At 31.6% G+C, this 23,149-nt stretch overlaps 2 protein-coding genes and 1 long non-coding RNA gene across 5 annotated transcripts; 2 read left to right on the top strand and 1 right to left on the bottom strand.

The window, feature by feature from the left end:
* The first annotated feature begins 1,087 nt into the window (after positions 1-1,087).
* On the top strand, positions 1,088-3,438 carry LOC149499295 (uncharacterized). The gene is made up of 3 exons (XR_016319940.1): positions 1,088-1,545; positions 2,338-2,423; positions 3,246-3,438. It is a non-coding gene; the product is annotated as an uncharacterized LOC149499295 (long non-coding RNA).
* Positions 3,439-8,324: 4,886 nt separating this feature from the next.
* On the top strand, positions 8,325-13,591 carry LOC105630134 (phosphatidylinositol/phosphatidylcholine transfer protein SFH3). Of its 2 annotated transcripts, none has more exons than XM_020677801.3 (15): positions 8,325-8,456; positions 9,192-9,308; positions 9,479-9,731; positions 10,139-10,238; positions 10,331-10,597; positions 10,705-10,782; positions 10,907-11,008; positions 11,092-11,141; positions 11,322-11,421; positions 11,534-11,626; positions 11,820-11,891; positions 12,073-12,184; positions 12,618-12,997; positions 13,212-13,283; positions 13,368-13,591. In XM_020677801.3, the coding sequence occupies exons 2-15, from the start codon at positions 9,290-9,292 to the stop codon at positions 13,380-13,382; spliced, it is 1,713 nt and encodes a 570-aa protein (XP_020533460.1). In that variant the 5' UTR covers positions 8,325-8,456; positions 9,192-9,289; the 3' UTR covers positions 13,383-13,591. The 2 variants fall into 2 exon arrangements, with proteins under 2 accessions (XP_020533460.1, XP_012067237.1); XM_012211847.4 differs by lacking the exon at positions 8,325-8,456 and adding an exon at positions 8,472-8,623.
* A 1,520-nt stretch (positions 13,592-15,111) lies between these two features.
* LOC105630133 (phosphatidylinositol/phosphatidylcholine transfer protein SFH8) lies at positions 15,112-20,827 on the bottom strand. 2 transcript variants are annotated; one of them, XM_089718767.1, is made up of 15 exons: positions 20,592-20,827; positions 20,328-20,495; positions 19,573-19,876; positions 19,047-19,146; positions 18,683-18,949; positions 18,513-18,590; positions 18,280-18,381; positions 18,134-18,183; positions 17,868-17,967; positions 17,648-17,746; positions 17,440-17,556; positions 16,921-17,053; positions 15,840-16,240; positions 15,569-15,643; positions 15,112-15,472 (listed from the first exon to the last, which is right to left on the bottom strand). In XM_089718767.1, exons 2-15 carry the CDS (start codon positions 20,359-20,361, stop codon positions 15,452-15,454), a joined length of 1,881 nt encoding a protein of 626 aa, XP_089574893.1. In that variant the 5' UTR covers positions 20,362-20,495; positions 20,592-20,827; the 3' UTR covers positions 15,112-15,451. The 2 variants fall into 2 exon arrangements, with proteins under 2 accessions (XP_089574893.1, XP_089574895.1); XM_089718769.1 differs by having other exon boundaries at positions 17,440-17,553.
* Positions 20,828-23,149: the final 2,322 nt, after the last annotated feature.

Here is a 23,149-nt window from a genome sequence, read left to right as displayed (position 1 = left end):
TAAGAATTTTAAGTTTATTCATTGAAAAAATAAAAATAACTTAATTTTCATTAGTTATATTAATTTCATTTAAATTTAAATTATATTGGATATACTAAGAAATTCTATTATGTACTAATAAGGTGTATATTATATACGTAAGAATATAATATTTTTAAAGATTTATATATAAAAGTACGAATAGGAAACATCGATTTCTACAACGCTACTATTAAGTTTAGTTATTGATAAAAATATTATTGAGGATTTTAATTTTATTGATTGAAAAATAAAGGTAGTTTAATTTTGATTAATTATGTTAATTTCATATTTGAATCTAAATTAAATATAATTCTAAACATGATTTTTTTTTTTTTTTTTGAGAAGGAATTCTAAATATGAAATTGATATAGTATAGATTGTAGATATTTTTTTTTATTTAATTTAGGAATCTTAAAATAAATATGATACTAATTAACTTAACTATTTACCAATAAATATATTTTATTTTTAATTATTTTAATGTTATATAATAAGGCTATATATGAAAATAAAAATTCTTTTTTTTTACTATATATTTTTTAAAATTTATTCAATTTAGAAACTTTAAATTAAATATTAAGATTTTAAATATATATTACATATTTCTTGTATTTATTATATATTTTTCTGCTCTCTCTAAATTAATTTATATAATCAACAATGATATTATAAATTTAATGCTACATGATATTTCTATCAATCTATAAATTTAGTAAGGGTATTTTAGGAATATAATGCTTCCCATCCATACTTTATATATATTATAGTTTATAAATTATAAATTTATTTTATTGATTAAAAAAGCATAAGTAATTCATTTTGGTTGATTATATAAACAACCCGAATTTTTATTTTTAAAATATTTTCCAATTAAATTTAATGAACCGACAGCCTGTAAATTTATTTCAATATTTTAATGCGACTACTGTGATAAACTGAACCGAAAAAGAGATTGAAAAATTTGAAAACCAATTGAAAACCAAAGGCTTGGGCCGAATCGAACCTGCTCGACCCAAACAATCTAGAAACGTCTCCTTTCCCTTTTTTTTTTCTTCTTCTCATCAACGCTCACTCCCTCACCATTTTTGCGCCACTAGTCCACCACCGACACTGCCATCAGCACACTGCCAGCGCCACCACCTCCTCCTCTCTTCTTCTTCTTCTTCTTTCTTTCTTTCTTTTCTTTTCTTTCTTTCTCTTTCTTTTTCCCTGCGCCAGCGACTCCGTTGCTGGCAGAAGCAGATTGCGCCCCCACCAGCTCGAGCGGAGCCATAGAGCAAATACCGCTCCTCACCGCCGCTCGCCGTTCTTCACAGCCTCCATCTAGCGAGCACCGTAGACAGGAGCAGCGCCTCAGCTCAGTTGCAGCTCCAGCGCGTCTTCGACCACCAGGAGCATATCTGTCGCGCCTGCAGTTGCGCCGCCAGCTGCTCCGCCACCAGGTCGCGCCGCCACTGCAAGTCAGCCCCTCCTGCGTCGATCTCAGGTGGTCCAATCGCTTCCAGCACGCGTAGTTTCAATCCGGTACGCGTAAAATCCCAAATCCTGCAAGAAAATAATATTTTGTTTGGGTATGAATTTATTTTATTAATTGTGGTTAATTAATTTAATTTTAGTAATCTTGGTTAGTTAATTTAATTTTAGTAATATTATTTAATTAAATTAATTTTATTATTTGTAGTTAATTAATTTAGTTAATTTAATTTATTAATTGTGAGTAGTTAATTGATTTATAATATTAGTGTTGATTTAATTAAGGAACCTTGATAATAACATATTAATAGAATTGAAGTGTGGATTAAGGTAGTTTAGATATAATGTTATTGTAAATTATAATTTTGATTGTGTGGTGATGTTGAGATTGAAGGAGGATGGGAAATTTGATTTGATTGATTGCCCGATGAATGGGCTGTGTGGTTTGATAAATTGTTGATATTTTAACAGGTGGATAGTCCAACTTTTAGGGGAGATTTTGCCGAAATTTCGGTAGGAATTAGATTATTTTTATAACTCTAATAGATAGTACGAATAAAATTATTATTGTTAGTAATATTATATTATCAATCATATTATTCTTATTAATAATAATATTATTATTAATATTAGTATTCTTATTAGTATTATTATAAAATATTACTTAACCTTTTATTTAAAGTTGATAAATTAGAATAAATATATAAATTAGAAAACCATATATATATATATAGTTTAATTTAATAAGTGAATTAAATGACTGGTAACCAAAACTAATAAACGAATGTGAAATATAATTTTCCGAATTAGAATTCTTACTTAGAATTTTCTTGTTTATTTTAGAGGATTATAAAAATTCAACAATGCGAGGACAAAAGCTGGAAGCATGTGGCTAAAAAGGCAGTCCTTTTAAAGTATAATAAAGAACTGTGAGTAGTGTTAGATAACTAGTATCATCCGCCTGCATTCATGCATTCACGGCTAAATGTTATCATGCATTATTCTGTTGAATTATCATACTGTGATGCACTATTTGTTGATATTAAAAATTGTTTGATTATTTGTGTTGTGACTATGCTGTGCTTTGTTTGTGTGGAATTAGGATGAAGTGGGTCACCATGGGTTTGTGAGACCGTTACCGTTATATGGATCCTGATTATGATTACCGTTACCGTTATATGGATCCCGATTACCATTAGCCGGGTAAATGAGAGATCGGCGCCCCCGTGTGCACCTACCGTTACCGTTACCGTTAACCACAGGTTGGCTTCTTTATTGGGCGCACCGGATAATCTAGATTTGATCGCAGCCCGCAGGGTGGCCTCCTGTTGTGAGCGCCTGATGATCTAGATTTGATAGAGACGACCGGGTTGCCTCCTATTGGTATGGAAAAGAAAAGAGAGAATGGAAAAACAATGAGAGGGCTGGTCAAGTGAGGATTAGACCGGTCGGCCAGTATGGGGGATCGGCTCCCTGGTGCACACGTGAGAGGATGAGCCATGTGGGAGGACGGCTCATCGAGGGTTCGGTGACTCCACTGACTAATTTCCACATGATGTGATTATATGAAGGTGATAATAATTGTGATTGCTGTTGTATTGCCATTTGTGTGACAAACTGCATGATCATATAATTAAACGCATGACCAGATTAAAATATTTTAGCATCTGTGTGACTGTGTGGGGTGAGAGGGTTATCTAACCCTACTCATTGAGTTTGGCGCTCACCCCTGCCTACTATTTTTTTTCCAGGTAATAGAAAGAAAGGAAAGCCATATGGAGTTGAAATACTTATTATAGAAGACCGTTAATGATAGAAATAACGATGTGAATGTAAAGGTAGAGTTCCGCAATTGTATTCCAACTGAGTTGTAAATGATTAAATAGAGTATAGACATTTATTATGTGGACTGTACTCTGGATATATTTGTGAAATAAATTATTGGGCCTGAATCATAGAATGTAAGATTTAAATAAGTTAGGCTTACTATGTAACAGCCCAGCCCTAGTGTGATATTGTCCGCTTTGGGTGCCAAACCTGGCCTGAACCCTCACGGTTTTGTTTCTGGGCCAGGGAAACCTCCGCTCTGCCAGCCCAAAACGCGTCACACTAGTTCAAGGTTGCCACCCTTTATGTATAGGACTTCCACCTTGTGCGTAGCCGATGTGGGATTCGCCTAAGGTGATGTGCCCCAAACCTGGGATGTCACATACACCCCCCCTTAGGGACTCAGTGTCCTCGCTGAGGTTTGTCCCACCACTGGCCAGAGGGACAAGGCTTGGCTCTGATACCAAATTGTAACAGCCCAGCCCTAGTGTGATATTGTCCGCTTTGGGTGCCAAACCTGGCCTGAACCCTCACGGTTTTGTTTCTGGGCCAGGGAAACCTCCGCTCTGCCCACCCAAAACGCGTCACACTAGTTCAAGGTTGTCACCCTTTATGTATAGGACTTCCACCTTGTGCGTAGCCGATGTGGGATTCGCCTAAGGTGTTTTGCCCCAAACCTGGGATGTCACATACTACGGGCTTTGGGGGCCTTAATCCCACCCAGGTCCTAGTGCCGGTCCGGCCCACGGAAATGGGTCGTGACATTATATTAATTTTTCTATTTGAATTTAAATTCTATTAGATAAAATAATAAGAAATTATAAGATATATATTGAATAAGGTATGTGTTAAATATAGTAAGAATATAACGTAATTAAGTATTTTAATTTTATTGGTTAAATTTAATATAGTTATGCTTTGACATATGCTTTTTTTAATTCTTATATAGTATTAGAGTTTTAATTAATTTTTATATATCATAGGGAAATATTGTAAACAACCTGATTCAAATTATGATAGTTTGCTCAATTATTATCATTTAAACTGATAAGAATTAGTAATATTAGTAGTAAGTTTAGGAGCTACAAATCAAATCATAGAAAACAAAACCATAAAAAGATAATTTAGTTTTCTTTTATTTTTCCAACAAATGCAATTGAGTTGGAAATGAAAACATTTTTTCATAGATAGCAAATACCAAAAAAAGAAAAATTCCAACATGGTTAACACATTGTATGGAAAAAATGAAAATTTTCTCGATCACTCATTTATATTTACAATTTTCTATAGGATTGAACATATTTAAAAGATTGCATTGGGTAAGGATTCCCAATCCTTATCTCCAAAAAGAAAGCATTTTTATTTATTTTGTAAGCAAAAACTGATATAAGAAATGCCTTGGATTCCCAATATTAAATAGAAAAACCTACAAAAATTAGATGAAAAATAAAGTAAATGTGCAGTCTCAATTTTTAAAGTTCACATATACAATTAAATTCAACCATCAAAATTAGAGTCGAATTTTCTAATTAGAAACTGCACAAATGGACAAATAGCTGCAAACATAGATTTATATATAGCAACACTATAAATTCTAGAGTTTAGAGTACTAATTAGAGGAAGCAAAAGAACTAGAACAAAGACAGTGTTAGATGCTACACATGATTTTACAAAGACCAGTCCCAATAACATTATTAATAACTATTTTTATTATATACTTTGCTTTTTTAGAATAATATATAAATTTTAATGATATATCTTGTTGTTTGTTATGTAATTATTAAATCTTTTTATTTTATTATTTCATGAATACTCTTAGATTTTTAGAAACTATTCAATAATATTATAATTTATAACAAAATTATATATATATATAAAGCAATAAAAAATTATATATAAAAATTAAATTACCACTTGAAATGAGAAAAAATCAATGAGTACACATACACGAATATATATATAACAATGAGTACAAACAACGCGCAACGCGCTTTCACAAAAACTAATTATTTATAAAAATATTAATATATTTTTTAATTTACTGAGAAATTCAGTGGATCAAAAGAAAATAAAATAAACTTTTACGGCCGCATGCTAAAAGATTTTCTTTCGCCCTACCCATCAAATTAGTAAAAACTGAAAGGTATCAAAAGTAGCTATTAGCAGTCTAATACATTAATACCAACTAAGCATTATATGGATAACATGACATTACCTCTACATTAAAGTCTTTCGTTTTTATATACATTATATATGAATTTAGCTGATTTACACATCAAAAGAAAATAATAACATAATTTTTTTTACTTCTTATCAATGGATTAAATATATGCATTTGCACAATAATTATATAATTAAAATTATAAAATCCTTATAAAAATAATTAGACATAAAATAAAAATAATAAAGTGCTTATAAAAATAATTAGACCAATTATACTTTAAATATTGGCAGAAAAATATAGAAATAGAGTTAAATTATAATTAGATACAATATATATATTTTTAAAATATAAAATAGAATTTATAAGGAAAACTAATTGAAATTTTGAAAAGTTTCTATGAGTAGTTTCACCTCCCTTGATTTATGCAGTCTTCGATTTCAATTTTTTGTGGAGTCTTGAGATTTTAATTGGTTAGAACTTGTAGTTTCTTTTTGTAGATAGAGCTAGAAGCGGAGTCAGACTCCAAAACTACAAAGGGCTAAAAGAAAATTTTCAAAATTAAGGGGCCAAATCAAGGAAAAATTTTTTTCACTGTTTATAGATAAAATTTTCAATGTTTTTTAAGTTTGGAGGCTCGGGCCTCAATCCCTCGCCCTACTAACCCGTTTAAGTATTATACCGGTATCTGTTTAAATTTCTGGTTAACATTAAATTTTTTTTTTTAAAAAATAGAAAATTATTATTTACACTTCTGGACAAATATAATCTGTTTCGTTATTCTAAGTGGGTTTTATATTCTAAGTAATGAAGAACTTATTATTCTTAATTCGTGGGTTCAAGAATTTAACTTAATAAAAAATAAAAAATAAGTAAGAATTATAAAATTATTTTTTTGATTTAATAAAAAAAAAATAAATATTAAATATAATTATAGCATTAGTTATGATTAGAAAGTTGTATATATAATTTTTTTTTAAATTTATTATTTTAAATATTTTTAGAATATTAATTAAACAAATAATAGGTACTAGTAGTTTGCGTCTCAGATGGATGGGATTGTTGGCCACTTAAATTTTATGTATCAAAATTTAATTAGATATATAAAATTTCCATTTTGAACATGCTTAATAAAATAGAATTAATATAATTTTAATTAATCCACTAACTAATATAGTTTTTTAATCCAATTTAATATTTTGACAATTTGTAAATTAACTAAAATTTTTATAACTTGAATGGAGTAGTTTAATTAGTGGTAAAGAACACTTGTGACGTCGATCATCATGGCTTGGGTCATGGGTTCAATTAGCCATGGCCACTAGTTCAGTTTGAATCGAACCAAATTGTACTGTAGACGAATTGGAATTGGACCGGAATAGTCGGTTCAAAATTTTAAACTGGAACAGACAGTTCAAGGATTGGTTAAGATTCATGTGAATGTTACATGCTGAACCTGAACCAGCGGCTCCGATCCGATTCGAATCGGAAATTTTTTTTTTTTTTAATTTTTAAAATTATAATCACTTAGCCTATTTTATAAAATTTAGTATATAATTATATTGTTTAATACAAGTGGGAGTTTAACATTTTTCCTTTTAAATATTTTACTTAGTTCAAAATGACATTATTTGAAGCATTTTTATAATTTTTGTTTGATTATTTTGTAAAATTAATTAGTTTTATTGCTTATGTGAGTCTAAGCATTCTAAAAATTATTTAAAATAAATTTACTATTTATTTTTTTAAATTCACATTAATTTTTTTAAAATAAAGACGCCTTAGAATTGAATTTTTATTTTTTAAGAAAAAATTAATACACACATCGCGGAAAACTATGATTAAAACTGTTCTAGAACCAGTAGGAATTGAAACCGGACTAAAACCAGCTGTTCAAGGGCCAGTTCAGAATCAATATTTTAAAAATCTTGAACCGCCGGTTGCATGAATCGGAACTGGCGTTTCAATGAATCGGCCATACCTAGGTTTAATCCTCTGCAATACCTCCCGAGCCAATCCTTTGCCCCTCGAAGGCAACATTAGGATTAGTTAGGTTTATGAATAGTTAAGACGGATACGAACATGATATATACCGTGCAAGAATTAAAAAAAATTTCTATTTCTACAATTACGTAGTCTTGTATTTCCTTTCATTTTAAATTAAACAATTTTGCACAAATAAGATAATGTAACTTGTAATCTTCATTTAGCCAGGGCTAAAAGAAGACGTGCCTATAGCTTAGTGGAGCACCACAAACAAGCAATAGTTGACTTTATGCCATATAGTTTCAATTTAATTTAAACAACCAATTAGTGTATATATATATATATATATATATATATATATATATATGCAAACTGTTTTAAAGCAATTTATTAATCAAATTGTGACATTCCTTAATTATTGATATTCATCAACTAAATTATATTCACAAATGACTAATTATATGCATGGATAAAAACTCATTTTATAGTAAAAAAAGAGCAAATTACAAACAAAGTAAATTAAAAATAAAAATTATCGTAAATGGCACCTACTTAGTATGTGTTATTTGATAATAATTTAATGGTAATTGTCATTTTATGAATTTTTATTTTCTCTAAAATATGAAAAATATTCACATTTAAGTTTAGCAGACAATTTCTATAAGGTGAAAAATTCGACCATAAATTATGAGGAGAGTTAGTTAGAACTCTAAAATGAGAATCGTTTTATATCCAAAGATTAGGAAGACACACTTAACGGCAAAAGAAAAAAACGAGAATGCATAAAAAAAAAAAAAAAGAAAAAGAAAAAATAGCTTCTAGAAAGGTAGTTATAAATTTTACCGGGAAACAAAGGAAAGGCGTTAAGAAGTTAGTTAAAGATTATTGCGCGTATGTATGGAGTGGCATGCATTTAGCTTTCCTAACTCTTTCTCTCTAATACATAACTAAAAAAAGCAAGAACCCGTCAATGGCTAGCAACCAAAAGGTCCTTTTCATCACTATTTCTGTAACTATCATATATGTCATTTCTCTTCCATTTTTAGGGTTGTCCTGCTAGCTAGGGGCCCTTTGCTTTAACACATTTTTTCCTGCTCTTAAATATATATTACTTGTCCCCTTCTGCTCCTATAGCTACCCGCATTCTTTCTGAACGTAAATCTTTCTTTTTTTCTTCTTTTCTTCATTAAGCACTTCTAATTCTTGCATTTCTCAATCATCCTTAGATACTATTTCCCATGATGGATCTCTGAATTTCAGTTCTTGGTTTTTTTCATTTTTGAATTTCGCATGTCTTATTGAAATAGAGCATTTGTAAATCAAGATTTGATGTTTAAGTGCTTAAAATGACAAGATTAGTTTGGTTAATTGGTTCTTGTTATTAAACTTTTCAATTGTTCCTGGTTGTTTTCATGCCCCTATAGCATGTGTAGCTAGTTTACGTAATCGTCTCTCAGTATTTGTTTAGTAGAATTTATATAGATTTATGTAATGCTTCTTTTAAGTGTTTCTGTTTCAATCTTCCTTTCCCCTTCCTTCACCCCCCCCTCCCCCCCACCTTTTTTTCTTTTTTAAGCGTATCCTTATGCATACAAGTTGTTTGTGTTTTGGTTGCTATGATTTTTCTCAAAAGGCATATGTATGCTTAAACATCTTTTTCATGTATACTAGCCAGTTTTTACTTTTGATTTTGTAGTTCTGTAATGTATTTATATGGTTGTAGGCATACATATATCGTGCGGGGCAATTTTTTGTCGTGCTTGAACCTCCTGATATTTTTGCCATCTCAAACAATTGATCTTTTAAGATTTAATCATAGCCATGGCGGATACAAAAGCAGGTAAGCATTTGACTATGTATTTAAATTTCAATACAAATAAAATGATGAAAGATGGAGAATGAGCTTTTGAAAGGAAATTCCTTGGTGAAAAGGCACATTTTCCTAATTTGTTAATGCAGCCTCATTTTATATTCAAGTACTGTGTTGCCTTTGAATACTTGATTAAGCAGGTTTAGACATGGATAGCTCTGACGAGGACAGGAAGACCAGGCTTGCAGCTCTAAAGAAGAAGGCAATCAATGCCTCCAACAAGTTCAGGAATTCTTTGACAAAGAAGGGCCGCAGAAACAGCAGAGTGATGTCTGTTTCTATTGAGGATAACATTGATGCTGAGGAATTACAGGCAGTTGAGGCATTCCGTCAAGTGCTTATCCTTGATGAGCTGCTCCCCAGTAAGCAGGATGATCACCATGTTATGCTCAGGTTATTTTCTTTTTCTTTTCGAGACTCAAATATTTTTTAGGTCATGTTATGCACTAAGTTGTACAATTTTCTGGTTTTAATTTTTAGTTCAACTAAACAAACAACTAAATGTAGGCAAATGTTTAAATCTGTTTCCAAGGACATTATATATAGAAAAAGATTCTATTGAAGTTTTCTAGAGGTATTATTATTCAGAATTAAGTCAGTCCTTTTTAATAAAATAGTTACATGACAAGTTCATTTTTTGTCAAATAGAGCCTGAGGTTTTAATTCCTTTTTAGAAGTTTTTTAAATGTCTTAATCAAATTAAGTCAGTCCACAATACTTTTTAATTAGAATTTTCATTTTGTAAATTTTCCTGCATAGAAAATGACTAGATTGCTAACTTATTGAAAATTATGATACAGATTTTTGAGGGCTAGGAAATTTGACGTAGAGAAAGCAAAGCAGATGTGGTCTGATATGCTCCAGTGGAGGAAGGAATTTGGTACTGACACAATCATTGGGGTAATAATCACAAAAACAGAGATAGAATTAGAATGTTGCAGTTTTACGGCATCCGTATTTTTCTGTAAGCTTCATTTGGTTCGCTTGTTTAGGACTTTGAGTTCCAAGAATTAGATGAAGTCTTGAAATACTACCCACAAGGGTACCATGGTGTCGATAAGGAAGGACGACCTGTATACATTGAAAAACTTGGTGAAGTTGATGCTACCAAGCTGCTGCAAGTCACAACATTGGACCGATACGTGAAGTACCATGTACGAGAGTTTGAGAAAGCTTTCGTTTATAAGCTTCCAGCCTGTTCAGTTGCAGCAAAGAGGCATATTGACCAGAGCACCACCATTTTGGATGTACAAGGAGTGGTATGTGAGAATTTTTACTGCCATCGTATAGGTCGACTTTAATTAATTAAATTTGTTGTTTTACTCTTCAAAAGTCTAGTACTAATTCTAAATTATCCATCGGTAAGGGTCTTAAACAATTCACAAAAACTGCAAGGGAACTTATTGCACGCATTCAAAAGATTGATGGTGATAATTACCCTGAGGTAATAATTTTTTTAACATTATTAGATTTGTAGTCCCTTACATTTGGATGAATAACAGGTTTTTACATTACATGACATTAATTGAATATTTCTCTCTTTTTTTTCCCCTCTTTTTAATTCTCAGTCCCTAAACCGCATGTTCATCATCAATGGTGGTACTGGATTCAGGTTTTTATGGAACACTGTTAAGCAGTTCATTGACCCCAAGACTGCTTCCAAGATCCATGTAAGTATTAATCTTTAAATAGTGTGAAGATACATTATTTTAACTAAACTAAACTAAACTATTAAATAAATCTTTTTGGCTAGTTCTTGGGCAGTAAATACCAGAGCAAGTTGCTTGAAATAATCGATGCTAGGTAAGTTAAATTCTTGGTTGATTACATGAAATTTGTTCTAGCAAATATTTTTTACCTTTCCAAGTTCTATTTACTAACATATTTTCGTTCTAGTATGCTTGTTCCAAGAGAATATAGATTGTATTTTTTTTTTTTCAATTTCTCTGCTGAACCATTCTTTTGTTTCTGTACTGCAATCAGCGAGCTGCCAGAATTTTTGGGCGGTGCATGTACTTGTGCTGATAAGGGTGGATGTATGCGCTCTGATAAGGGTCCATGGAACAATCCAGACATAATGAAGGTAAAACTGCTACTACTCACGGGTTCTATTTGTTAATAGAATTTCTTTCATTTATGCAATATTGTATAAGATATCAAATAAAAATGACATTTTGTTGATTTTAATGATCCAGATGGTTCAAAATGGTGAACATAAATGCAACAGGAGAATTTTGTCAGGAATTGAAGAGAAGGCAATCTCTGAGGATGAGAAGGCATGCCCAAAGGTATTTGTACTTGCCAGACACTTCAATTTTCACCGTCTTGTAGTTCATTACATTTTGAAACACACTTCAATTTTCACCATCTTGTAGTTCATCACATTTTAAAACACAAATATGAAAATAAGCATGATTTTTGAAACTATCTAGAGTTTTTACTCTATTAACCTTTATGCTGTTGTTGTTTAAAATGACAAAGACGGTAGATCCTTTCAAAGTAGCAGCAGCTGCGGATCTTGAGTTTAAAAAATTCTGTCCTGTTCCTGAAGAAGTAAGTTATCTAGATTTTTATCTGATAGATTACTGAATAACAATGACAAATGGTTAAGATGTAATCATGAAATTGAAATGCAAGGACTAAAAATTTGGAAACTTGTAAAATAATTTTATTTTGAGTTTATTCATCAAGTTGTCTAGTTCTGCTTATAATTCTCTCTTTTATGTACTTGAAGTTTCTCAATGGCACAAAGAGCAACATCACAAACTATGGCAACCTCATTCCAATGGTCGACAAGTCTGTAGATGCTGCTTGGGATCCTCCCATGAAGTTCGATGCCTCGAAAGGTGTGCAATTCATCGATATAAAACGCATCTCTCCTAAAACCATATCTCGATATGAATCTTTAGCGTTAGATATATGCTTATTTATGAGATACTTTCTTAGAGTCAATTTTGCATTGCTATTTGAGTCGTTGGCGTTGCTGAGAAAAACATTGCATTCGAAATGTTTATTAGAAGTCATTAAATTATTTTTAAGGTAACTTTGGCATATTAAAGTCATAAAACTCCGAAACAGCTAAAGGACAATTTCAAAATGTTTTCTTAGCAGCATCAAAAGAGCTGCTTTTTAGAAGAACATATTTCAACCTCAATGTCAAAGAGCATTAATTGTTACGATTTTAACATTGTTTTCTTCAAAAGTTAAAGAACTAATGCATATTCTGCAATCCATTGCCTTCTATTAATTAACAACATTACACTCTTATTTCCAACACAGTGGCCGAATTCCCTGCAGCCGGTACTTGCAGGGCTGATGGAACAAACAATCTAATCGTTAGTGGAGTTATGGCCTTGGTAATGGGAATTGTCACCATGGTTCGCATGACACGTAACATGCCAAGAAAAATTACTGAAGCTGCAATCTATGGTAGTCAAGTTTATTACGATGATACGATGATGAAAAATAATGCATTGCCAGAACCCTCCATCTCTACTGCTGAATACAAGACCATGATGATGCGCATGGCCGAAATGGAAGAGAAGATGAATTTTCTTGCATTGAAAGCAGACACTATGCCGCCCGAGAAAGAGGAAATGTTGAATGCTGCTTTAAGACGCACTGAAGTCCTGGAGCAAGAGTTGGCTGCAGCAAAGAAGGTAACTTAAAACATTTTTTTTTTCAATTCTCTATCATACAATTTGGAAGCAAACTAAAACAGAATGTACTTTTAACAGCCGTTAACAATTGGCAGCAATACTGTTTAACATACACTTGTTGTTAATCATTATACTTAACATCAAGTAACAAATATTGCTAAACCTAATATTTGTTTGAGGTAACTTTTGTAATTCTTGCTTATTGTTATTGCAGGCACTTGACGTTGCAGTTGCTAAACAGCAGGAACTTCTACAGTACATTGAAAAGAAGAAGAAAAAGAAGAAGGTATGCATATCTGTAATGTCGTTTGCTTGTTTAGTAATGGACATTTAACATTTCTAATCAAAGGGTTTTTCTTACATATTTCAGTTTTTCGGGTTTTGACCAAAGAATCCAGAAAAGCTGAGTGAGGTTACAGGTGATGGTTTTTCTGCAATGCCCCACACGAGAACTTGAGAATTACTAATACTGGAGGCGATTAGAAATTTTTTGCCCCTATATTTGTTATTATTTTAAGTGTTTACTGCTTTGTATGCTACTCAACTTAAACGCTTTGTATATTACATTGAGCTTTTTCTTTGCTTTCTTGTTCATATCTGTATAAGTTTGAGTATTGATGGAATGTACTTTTCCAGTTCTGCAGCAGTAAGAGAAGGTGGGAGGGAGGTTTAAATTTAATATGAAGTAAATTGATCAAAAAACAAAAATGGTTGGTGAAAGTTTTAGCTATAAATACAAAAGTTAGGTAAATTTCATTAGCAATTATAGAATTATCAATCACTAAAATTAACGAAGAAGAAGAAATTAACCCTTGAAATTTCCAAAAAGTTCAGAAATAAATATGATTATCCCTGTTAGAAATTAAAGAAACTTCATTGTTTGAACTTTTTTTTTTCTCTGGATGGATCTTTACTGTTTGAACATTGATAAAATCACATTGATGTGGAGAAATATTGTAGTTATGTTCTGCATACACTGGAGGACAGTTGCAAGAATTTGGGTTTTATTTACATACTGAAGTCCTCCTAGCAATTGAAAATGATAACATCTTTTCTTTTTTCCTGTTTCGGTTTGACTTATGACAAAAAGAAGAAAAAAAGAAATTCTAATTGCATTCAATTTTGAGAATTTAATAAATTAATTAGACTAAATTAAGCTATAATTACAAATTTAGTATTTGAATTTTGCTTTTTCTTTTTTCTATTTCATATCCAATTTTATTTATTATAAATCAAATGTCTAAATTAATAATTCTTTTACAATTAATTATATATTGAAAAAAAAAAAGGAAAAATATAAGATAATTCTAAAAATGAAAAAGAAAGATGAAATTAAATGGATGTTCATAGTTGAAGTTTTACGTCTGATATAATTTAAACTTTGAAAAAGAAGATATTATTTTGTAAAATAAATTTTTTTGTTAAATAGGAAATACGAAATTAGAAATATAACACATTTTGTATCGAAAACCATGATAATTTTGTAAAAACATCTATCTCATAGAGCTCATGTTGAATCTCAAATGACCATTGTCCCACTTCGGGTGACCGTAAATGAAAGCAAACAACAATTACATAAATACACTTTATATTAATGATTGGTTAAACCAAATTTGATATTAAACAACTAAACTTAACAATTTAATATAAAATCACAGACCAATTTAACCTATTATAATTAATAATAAAAATTTTAGTTTTCAAATTGATAAAATATCCTAAAAATTAGGGATAGAATTACAAGAACACAAAAAGAGCATCTCTTTTCTTTTTTTTTTTTACCTTACATTATGGACAAACGTATTTCAAGTAGCATGGTATTAATCACTAACCTGCAATTATGCTGAATCCCAGGAAAAAAAAAAAAAAAACCTGCAATTATGCCAGTACTTGATCATTGATCAAGGAAGAAGACAATTAAATCATGCAATGTTCACACCTTTTTCCTGTATCTCAACAAGAACAATAACTAGGGATTCATAAGTCAAAACTCAACAAGCAGCTTACATAACTACATAACAGATCTCACACTAAGTTTTTTTTTTTCAGAAATTTAAGGGAAAACAAATCAAGAACAAGAATGTAAAACAGATATTAAAGAAACACCTTAAGGCTTCTGTGCCAAACCAAGCGCTCAAACGATATATAATATAAATATGAGTATTTCAAGGCCTTAACAATTGTCAAATGCATTAATAATTTCATATTAGAAAAATATACATGGAAAATGCATAAAATTGGACAAAACAAACCACACGAACATGATTTGAGATTGATGGTAGTCATACAACAACGTCTTTGTTCATTTGCAATCAACGGAAACTCAAATTCATTAGGAAGTGTATCCTCAGCACAATCAACAAGGTAGCTTGTAGGTTAAGAACTTCTCTCCACACAATTAAATTAGTGCCAGTAAAGAAGCCATCAAAGTCTTCTCTCCATTGGCAAAACATATTACCAGCAAGACTTCTTTTTCTGATATAAAGAAAAATTGAATCAACCATGAATTGTATTAGTCAAAATTAATACCCTGATGCCATAATAAAAGTAAAGAGAGATTGATCACCCTACCCGGTACTTGGCTTCTTCTTGACTGTCTATGTATGCAAGCAATTCTTCTTGCCTCATTAAAGCTTCATGCAGAGCCTGTTCATGAAACAGAAATTAGAAAATGGACCAAATAATCAGTGCTCTTCTTTAGAATAACGCACAGCAGAAAGGATGCCATAATAACATGCAAAAGATATAAAACATAACTGCAAGTCAACTAACAAACGACTAAACTATGCTCAACGATGTGATAACGCATCACCAATATTATTCCACACTAAAGTACTCATACCTTTTTAGTAGCAATTAACTCGGCTTCTAGGGCATCCACACGACAAACAGCGGCATTTAGCAATTCCTCTTTCTCGTAAGGCATCTCTGATGGCTTTGCTTTTAATGTATCGACTTTCTCCTCAAGCTCACCTAGCCTTTTCAATACAGAGGAGAGGAGATCTGCCTCAGTAAAAGCATGAGTTGGTGAAGGAGGACGAAATTCTTCCTTTGTTGCATCCAAGAAATGCTCAGGCGAATTTTGATCATTCTCAGATGAGGCATAGGGAAGCCTCTTAGTAACACGGACTGCTAGTGTTCGGAGAAGTGTTAAAAGTGTCATGAAGAAAGCCATAACTGCTACCATGATCCTAACACGAATTCCTTCTGGAGTCTTTGGAGTATTAGGCAGAGTGACTGTCGCTGCATTGAAAATTTCAATTGTTTACCAGGTCAGGTAAAAAAAGCATCAATCAAATCAATATACCGAACATCTGGACGTAGTGCAATTGTACAGTATAATATTTGCCTCTATTAACTAAGCTAGAATAACAATTCCCCAGTATTCCATATCGTTACTGAGATTCTATTCATTAGGTGTAGCCAAATCTTTTGAAAGAATAAAGGCTTGGAACCAATAAAAACTAAGAGAGACAAATACATGACAGTGACAATTGTTGGAAAGGTGCGCAGCAACCACAGCTCAATGCCTGACAGATAAAAGCAGCCATAGACTTTCTCCCCTTTCACCTTGACACTTCTTTTTGAGTATATGAAACTATCAATTGTAGTCCTTGCGAGTACAAACAGCATAAATAGTAGGATAGAATTCCCGTGGAACTTTAGGAGACATAATGCAATTTTAACAAAGGCTCAATGGTATATTAAGTATGTAAGCCAGTGACCTATCACCTGTAAGTATGTAACTTACTCTTAAGTCAAGCCCAAGACTTCAAGCTGTAAAGGCAACAAGTTGCGCATTGCACTCATTTTAAGCTACAAGTTATGTATAGGAAGTGCAGGATTATTTAAGCAAAATTCATAAGCAAACAATAAAGAAATTCACAACATGATAGGCAGTACACACTGTTTCACTTGCTAACCTTTGGAAACAGAAGGCCTCTGGATGGACACTTGCTTTTTCCAACCAGCATCAACAGCTTTGTCAACCATAGGAACATATTCATCGTACCCTGAGAAGTTGCCAGCAAAGCTTGCCTTTCCGACTACCTTAGACTAGAAGTCCATTAAAAGCAAAGTAAAATGAAAAACTAACACCAAATACTCCAGTGCAACATTTCAGAAAGCAGTTAACTAATAATTGGTTGGTTAGTTGAACACTGATTTACATAATTATTATCGACAATGATTGATCATGCTATTGCACTAGGTTTATATACAACACAACCACAATGATCTTAATAAAAGGTGCCTTCTATGCACATTTTCTTTTAATGCTGTCATCCAGGTATAATATTGACAGATGTGACTTGTGAATTGGCAACAGGAAAAGAGGAAATAGTTATCAAATTAATAATGCAAACTAAATTTTAAATCACTATAGCACTACGTGTTTGGTTAACATATTTAGCATAAGAATATGTTAAAACATCAAAACATACTTCTTCACGAACAGGAGTCAACCGAAGATGGGAATAACTCTTGAGTGCTTTAGGGGAAGTAATATCTTCAGCCTCAGATCCTGACTCAGCAGTGGATGTATCACTACCTTTAATCTGCTACAAGAAAACGAAGTCAATACCCTAATCACAAGGAAATAGAAGCTTTCCATATGTCCAATGAAATCAATGAATATTTAGGATATCTTACCATTGGATAATGTGGTTTAGCATAAGCAACAACCTTCCCCTCACTGTTTAGAACTTTTACGACCTGCCTGGCACGCCGTGCCTCACCATTGAGAACCATCTGCAACAAAATAAATGCAAGCAAATAATGTTCCTTGATCACGAACAAGTATACAGAATGTAAAATTATAGATATGTAACCTTTAGCATCTACATCACAAATAGAAAGATCCAGTAATAACCTTCAATATTTCAGGGTTTTTCCATGGTCCCTTATCGGACCGAAGGCAACCTCCCTGATCCGCACAGGTACAGGTACCACCAAGAAATTCTGGCAACTCGCTGCAAAAATTGCAAATTGTTGTAAGTTATGGTACAACCAATACAATTTGAATAATAGAAAATAAAATAACTGAAAGAAAACAAAAAGAATAAGGAGCTGAAGAATAATTGTCCAAATGAATATACATACTAATAAATTTATTAAGCCAAATCCAGCCCCTTTTACCTGGCATCAATTATCTCAAGCAATTTGCTCTGATACTTGTTTCCAAGAACCTAAATGAATTCCACCAAAAGCAAACATTCAACAAATTACCAACAAGAACATACCAATGATATTTTCAATGCATATAAGAAAAGAGTTTCACATACATGAATCTTCGAGGTGGTTTTGGGATCTAGAAAAGTCTTTACAGTGTTCCAGAGCAATCTAAACCCAGGACCAGCATTGATGATAAACATTTGGTGGAGAGTCTGCATTGATTAAAGAACAGACAAGTTCAAAATCATAATGTGAAGTGCTTTGAGCACCCTAACAATGGTATCAAAATTTTTGATTCACAACTTGAGGAATTAATCATGGCATATAAATTGACAAAACAAACCTCAGGATAATTGTCACCATCAATCTTCTGTAGCCGCATGATGAGGTCCCGTGCACTCTTGGTGAAGTTCTTAAGACCCTGAAACATTAAAATGAAAAAGAAGAAATGAGTGATCAGATATTTTAATAGCTTATATGGCACTCTTTTTATTACATGCAACATCTACATACCACGCCTTGAACATCTAAAATGGTTGTGCTTGAATCTATATGCCTCTTTGCAGCAATGGTACAAGCTGGAAACTTTATCGCGAAGCTTTTCTCAAACTCCCGCACATGGTATTTTATATACCGATCCATAGTTGTAACTTGCATAAGTTTATGCGGATCAACTTTTCCCAACCTTTCAATGTAAACAGGTCTCCCTTCTTTATCCACACCATGATTACCATGGGGATAATACTTCAATACTTCATTAAACTCTTTAAATTCAAAATCCTGAAAACATTAGCACCATAAACAACAATGAAATAAGAAAAGGTATCATGGAATCAAAGGGCTAAAGTAATTTCAAGAAAATCTCCAAATAAAGTACCTCCACTATAGCATCAGTACCAAATTCCTTCCTCCATTGAAGCATATCGGACCACATGTGTTTTGCTTTTTCAATGTCAAACTTCCTTGCTTTTAAAAACCTGGAAGATGTTTATGACTTGAAATTGTGACTATCTACCAACAATGAGAAATATTGATGAATCATTGCAATGTCAGAGCATAAATGCAGTATACTAGAAGAAGAAATGAGTGAAAATGACTCAGATGGTATCATCCAGTATTAGAAAGAAAGCATCTCAGATGATGGTGACTAAGGCACCAAAAAAAAAAAAAAAAGCGTTTCATAATAAATTCAGAAAACATGGATTAAGATACACTGAATCAGGCACAACTTGTAACATAATTGGATCTTAAAGCAACTACTAAGTTGCATGACTTCTTGTGATAATCTATTATTCAGTAAAAACTCATATTAGTACATCTATAGCTAAGGCAATTATGAGAATAATGGTAAAACAGCAACTTGTATGAAGACAAATACTACATAGAGTTACAGGTCCAAGCACCTCAACATCATATGATAATCATCAAACTTGTCTGGAAGTAATTCATCCATGATCAATGTCTGTCGAAATTCATCAACAGCCTGAAGTTCCCCAACGTCTCGAACATCCTCAATTGATACAGAGCTGACTCGACCATCACTTTTTCTTCTACTGCTCTTTTTCTTCAGAGAATGCTTGAATTTAGTGGAAGCATTAAGGGCTTTCTTCTTCAATGAACCGATTCTGGTTCGCCTCTCATCCTCAGAGTTTTCAAAATCAGATTTTCTCTCTCTTCTCTCATCACTGCCAGAGAACCCTTCAAAGCCTACCACATAACAAATTAAAGAAATAACACAGTTATCATGAAGGCTGAATGAATAATAAATATAATAATACAATATGCATTGGCATTCGGTACAGTAGACAGCTTGTAATGATACAAATTAAGAGAAAAACCCCACCAATTGAAAATAAAAAATTTTCAATACATTAAATTTATTGAAAATATCGATTTTTACACAGTTGTTAGAACCAACCTGGTATAGTAACCTAATTCAAGCTTCTTTTAAAAAAATAATAAACCTAAGAACTAAGAAAAAAAATTAAGATTACTTCTCATCCTATTCCCAAACTTTCTCAGCAACCAAACAGTAAGAAAACATTACAATGAAACCCTAATATGAACTAAAACAGTAATAGGCTTTCAAAAGCCCTCAATCGATGCAAAACCAAACAAGCAAACAATGAGACATCAAAAATTCTACTGAATCACTCACAAGGTCTCGCGAACCGATCTAGTGGGCCGGACATTTCACGGATTCCGCACGCAATTCGAAGCACTAAAATTCCCTTTCCTTCTCTTCCTTTTGTCTCTTAAAAAATTCCACTCGATCAATCAAGCAATGGATCGCAACCTCAACAGCAACAATGAACCAATATTCACCCTGTAAAACCCCCACATTCTCATCAAAACCCAAAAAAGAAAGTCAAAATTCAACTGAAATTGAGAGAATTAAAAATAAGAAATAAAATAAATGGACCTTGCGGAAAAATTGATGTTGGGCGAAGATCACGAGATAGATCGGATGGCCATTAATGCGTCTGACAGGGAATTTTAAGCGAGAAGATCGGTTTACAGGAGGATATGTAGCAGAAGAATTAAAATTCAATAAATCGAATAAATAAGATTCGCCGATTAAACGACGGCAAAATGAGAGCGTTTTTAGAGAGAGAGAGAGAGAGGGGGAGAGAGGTGGAGAGAGAAAATGATAGTTGGCTTTAGAGTAGGAGACCTAATTGGGTGGGGAGTGGGGTCCAGTATTTTTGGGGCTTCGGGTCAGGAATTCCATGTGGCAATATAAGAAAGAAGGTACTCTTGGTGTATCGAATTAAGATTAAGATTCTGCCGGCGGTAGATTTACGATGTGACTTAAATGACAATTTGATCCCTGTGATTTTTCAAACAGGTTCAATTGGGTCCAAAAGGGAGGTTGGATGATGCTATAAAGGCTATGGTGGTAAACTGGTAATGGTTGGTAGAGATAAAAGCAAAATTGAAATACTAATGATTTTTCATTTTAATTAAAATTTCAAAATTTAAATTCAAATATTTTTATTGATAAAATTATCAAAACTATAAAGGGCATTGTTTTATTATTTTTCTAAGAAGAAAAGATTTATTTACATAAAATATAAAAAATAATTGCTGAGACTATATCTACAATTTACTCTTTTTTTTTTTAAAAAAAAACCAAATTGGATATATATAAAATTATGGGGATCACTTTTCTCTCTAGTCTTTTAACCCTAGTTTTAATTTGGGTATTGTCATTTATCAACTGTAGCCCCTACCTCTTGCTTTTTACTCTCTCCTTCAATTTATTTTGCTTTAATAAACTTATATATGTTTTTCTATCTGTCTTTTTTTATTTGTTTTTGCTATTGTTGGTTGGTCTCTATATTGGAGTTTTTTTTTTTTTTTTTGTCTTCTTTGCGCGGGTTTATTATTAAATAAAATTATGATATTTGATTTTATTTGGTTGGGGATTTTAAATCTTAATTTGCAGGTGTGAATTTTCGATCAGTGGAATCTGGTAGTGCGTTCTTTTCCTCCATTGATGCATAGTGACGGCAACTCATCCGTATTCCTCATGCGTTATAAATCTTGGAAAAACAATCCAGTTATAAAGATTCAAGGGATTAATTATTTTGACGTCCAAATCAATTAACAGACTAGGTGTTGCTATGAAGATTTATATCTTTTGTCAATATCAACTCCAACCGGATAGATCTAATATTATATTTTTTTTAATTTTAGCTTCACTGTTTAAAAGAATACGAATTCTTTTACTTTATTAAAAGATCAGTGAATCCTATGAGCCACTAAGAGTAGAGATCTATGTCTTGTTTATATAAGTATTTGTAATTTTTAATATTATTATTAATGAATTATATTTTAAAAAAAAATTATAGGGGTCAAATTGGCTATTAAGTCTTTATTATATAGAGTAAGGTATGGACTTAGATTTGTAACCGTTGAATGATAATGATAGTATCATTTAGTAGTTATTGGTCTACTTAGCAAAATAGGAAAATAATGCATTTATTTTAAAAATATATATTTTGTGACCCAAATTGGATATATTTTAAAATCACAGGGGTCAAATTGGCCTCACCATATGCCGTAAGGTAAAGATTTATTTTTTTTATTTTTATTTTTGGTAAGGTATGGACTTAGACATAGTAAGTGATGAGTCATAATGGTAGTGCAATTATCAATTTCTAGTCTTCAAAACAAAATAGGAAAATAAATAATGGATTAAATTGAGTCAAAAATTTTTTCTTAACCAAATTGGACATATTTAAAATCACAAGGGTCAAATTGGCTATTAAGCCTTCTTAGCAAAATAGGAAAAAAATTATTTTTGAAATAAATTGGATATATCGAAATAAATATAAATTCTATTGGATAAAATAATAAATTATATTATACAATATATAAGGTATATTAAATATAATATTTTTAAGGATTTTAAGATTTTAATTTCATTGGTTGAAAAACTAAACGTAATTTAATTTTGATTGATTATGTTAATTTTCTATTTAAATTCAAATTATATTGGATAAACTAAGAAATTATACTATATATAAGGTATTATATTAAATATGGTAAGATCGTAAGAATATAATATTTTTACAGATTTTAACTTATTATTAATTTTGATTGATTATGCTATACTATATAAGATAAATATTAAATATGGTAAGAATATAATATGTTTACTTTTAAAAAATTATTTAATTTGATTGATTATAATTATTTTTGATAAATAATTTATTTTATAAAGAATAAATGTAATATATTATTATTTATTGAGAAATATATTATATAATTTACTATTTGATATAAAATAGAAAATAAAATTTAGTATAAATATGTATAAGATATAAAATTATGATATATATGTAAAAATAATTATAAAAGGAAGGGGAGGGGTGACAAAACAAAATAATTGCAAAAGGACCGCCAAAAATCATCGCCGCGGGAGGCGCTGCTTTAGACTAGTCAAAATAACAGTCAATTATTTATTTGCTGCAC

The sequence above is a fragment of the Jatropha curcas genome, chromosome 1, assembly GCF_041381405.1.
Source record: "Jatropha curcas cultivar XTBG-Jc1 chromosome 1, XTBG_Jcur_1.0, whole genome shotgun sequence".
NCBI lineage: Eukaryota > Viridiplantae > Streptophyta > Magnoliopsida > Malpighiales > Euphorbiaceae > Jatropha > Jatropha curcas.
Note: the sequence above shows the minus strand (reverse complement) of the source record. Positions and strands in the feature narration are given on the sequence as shown.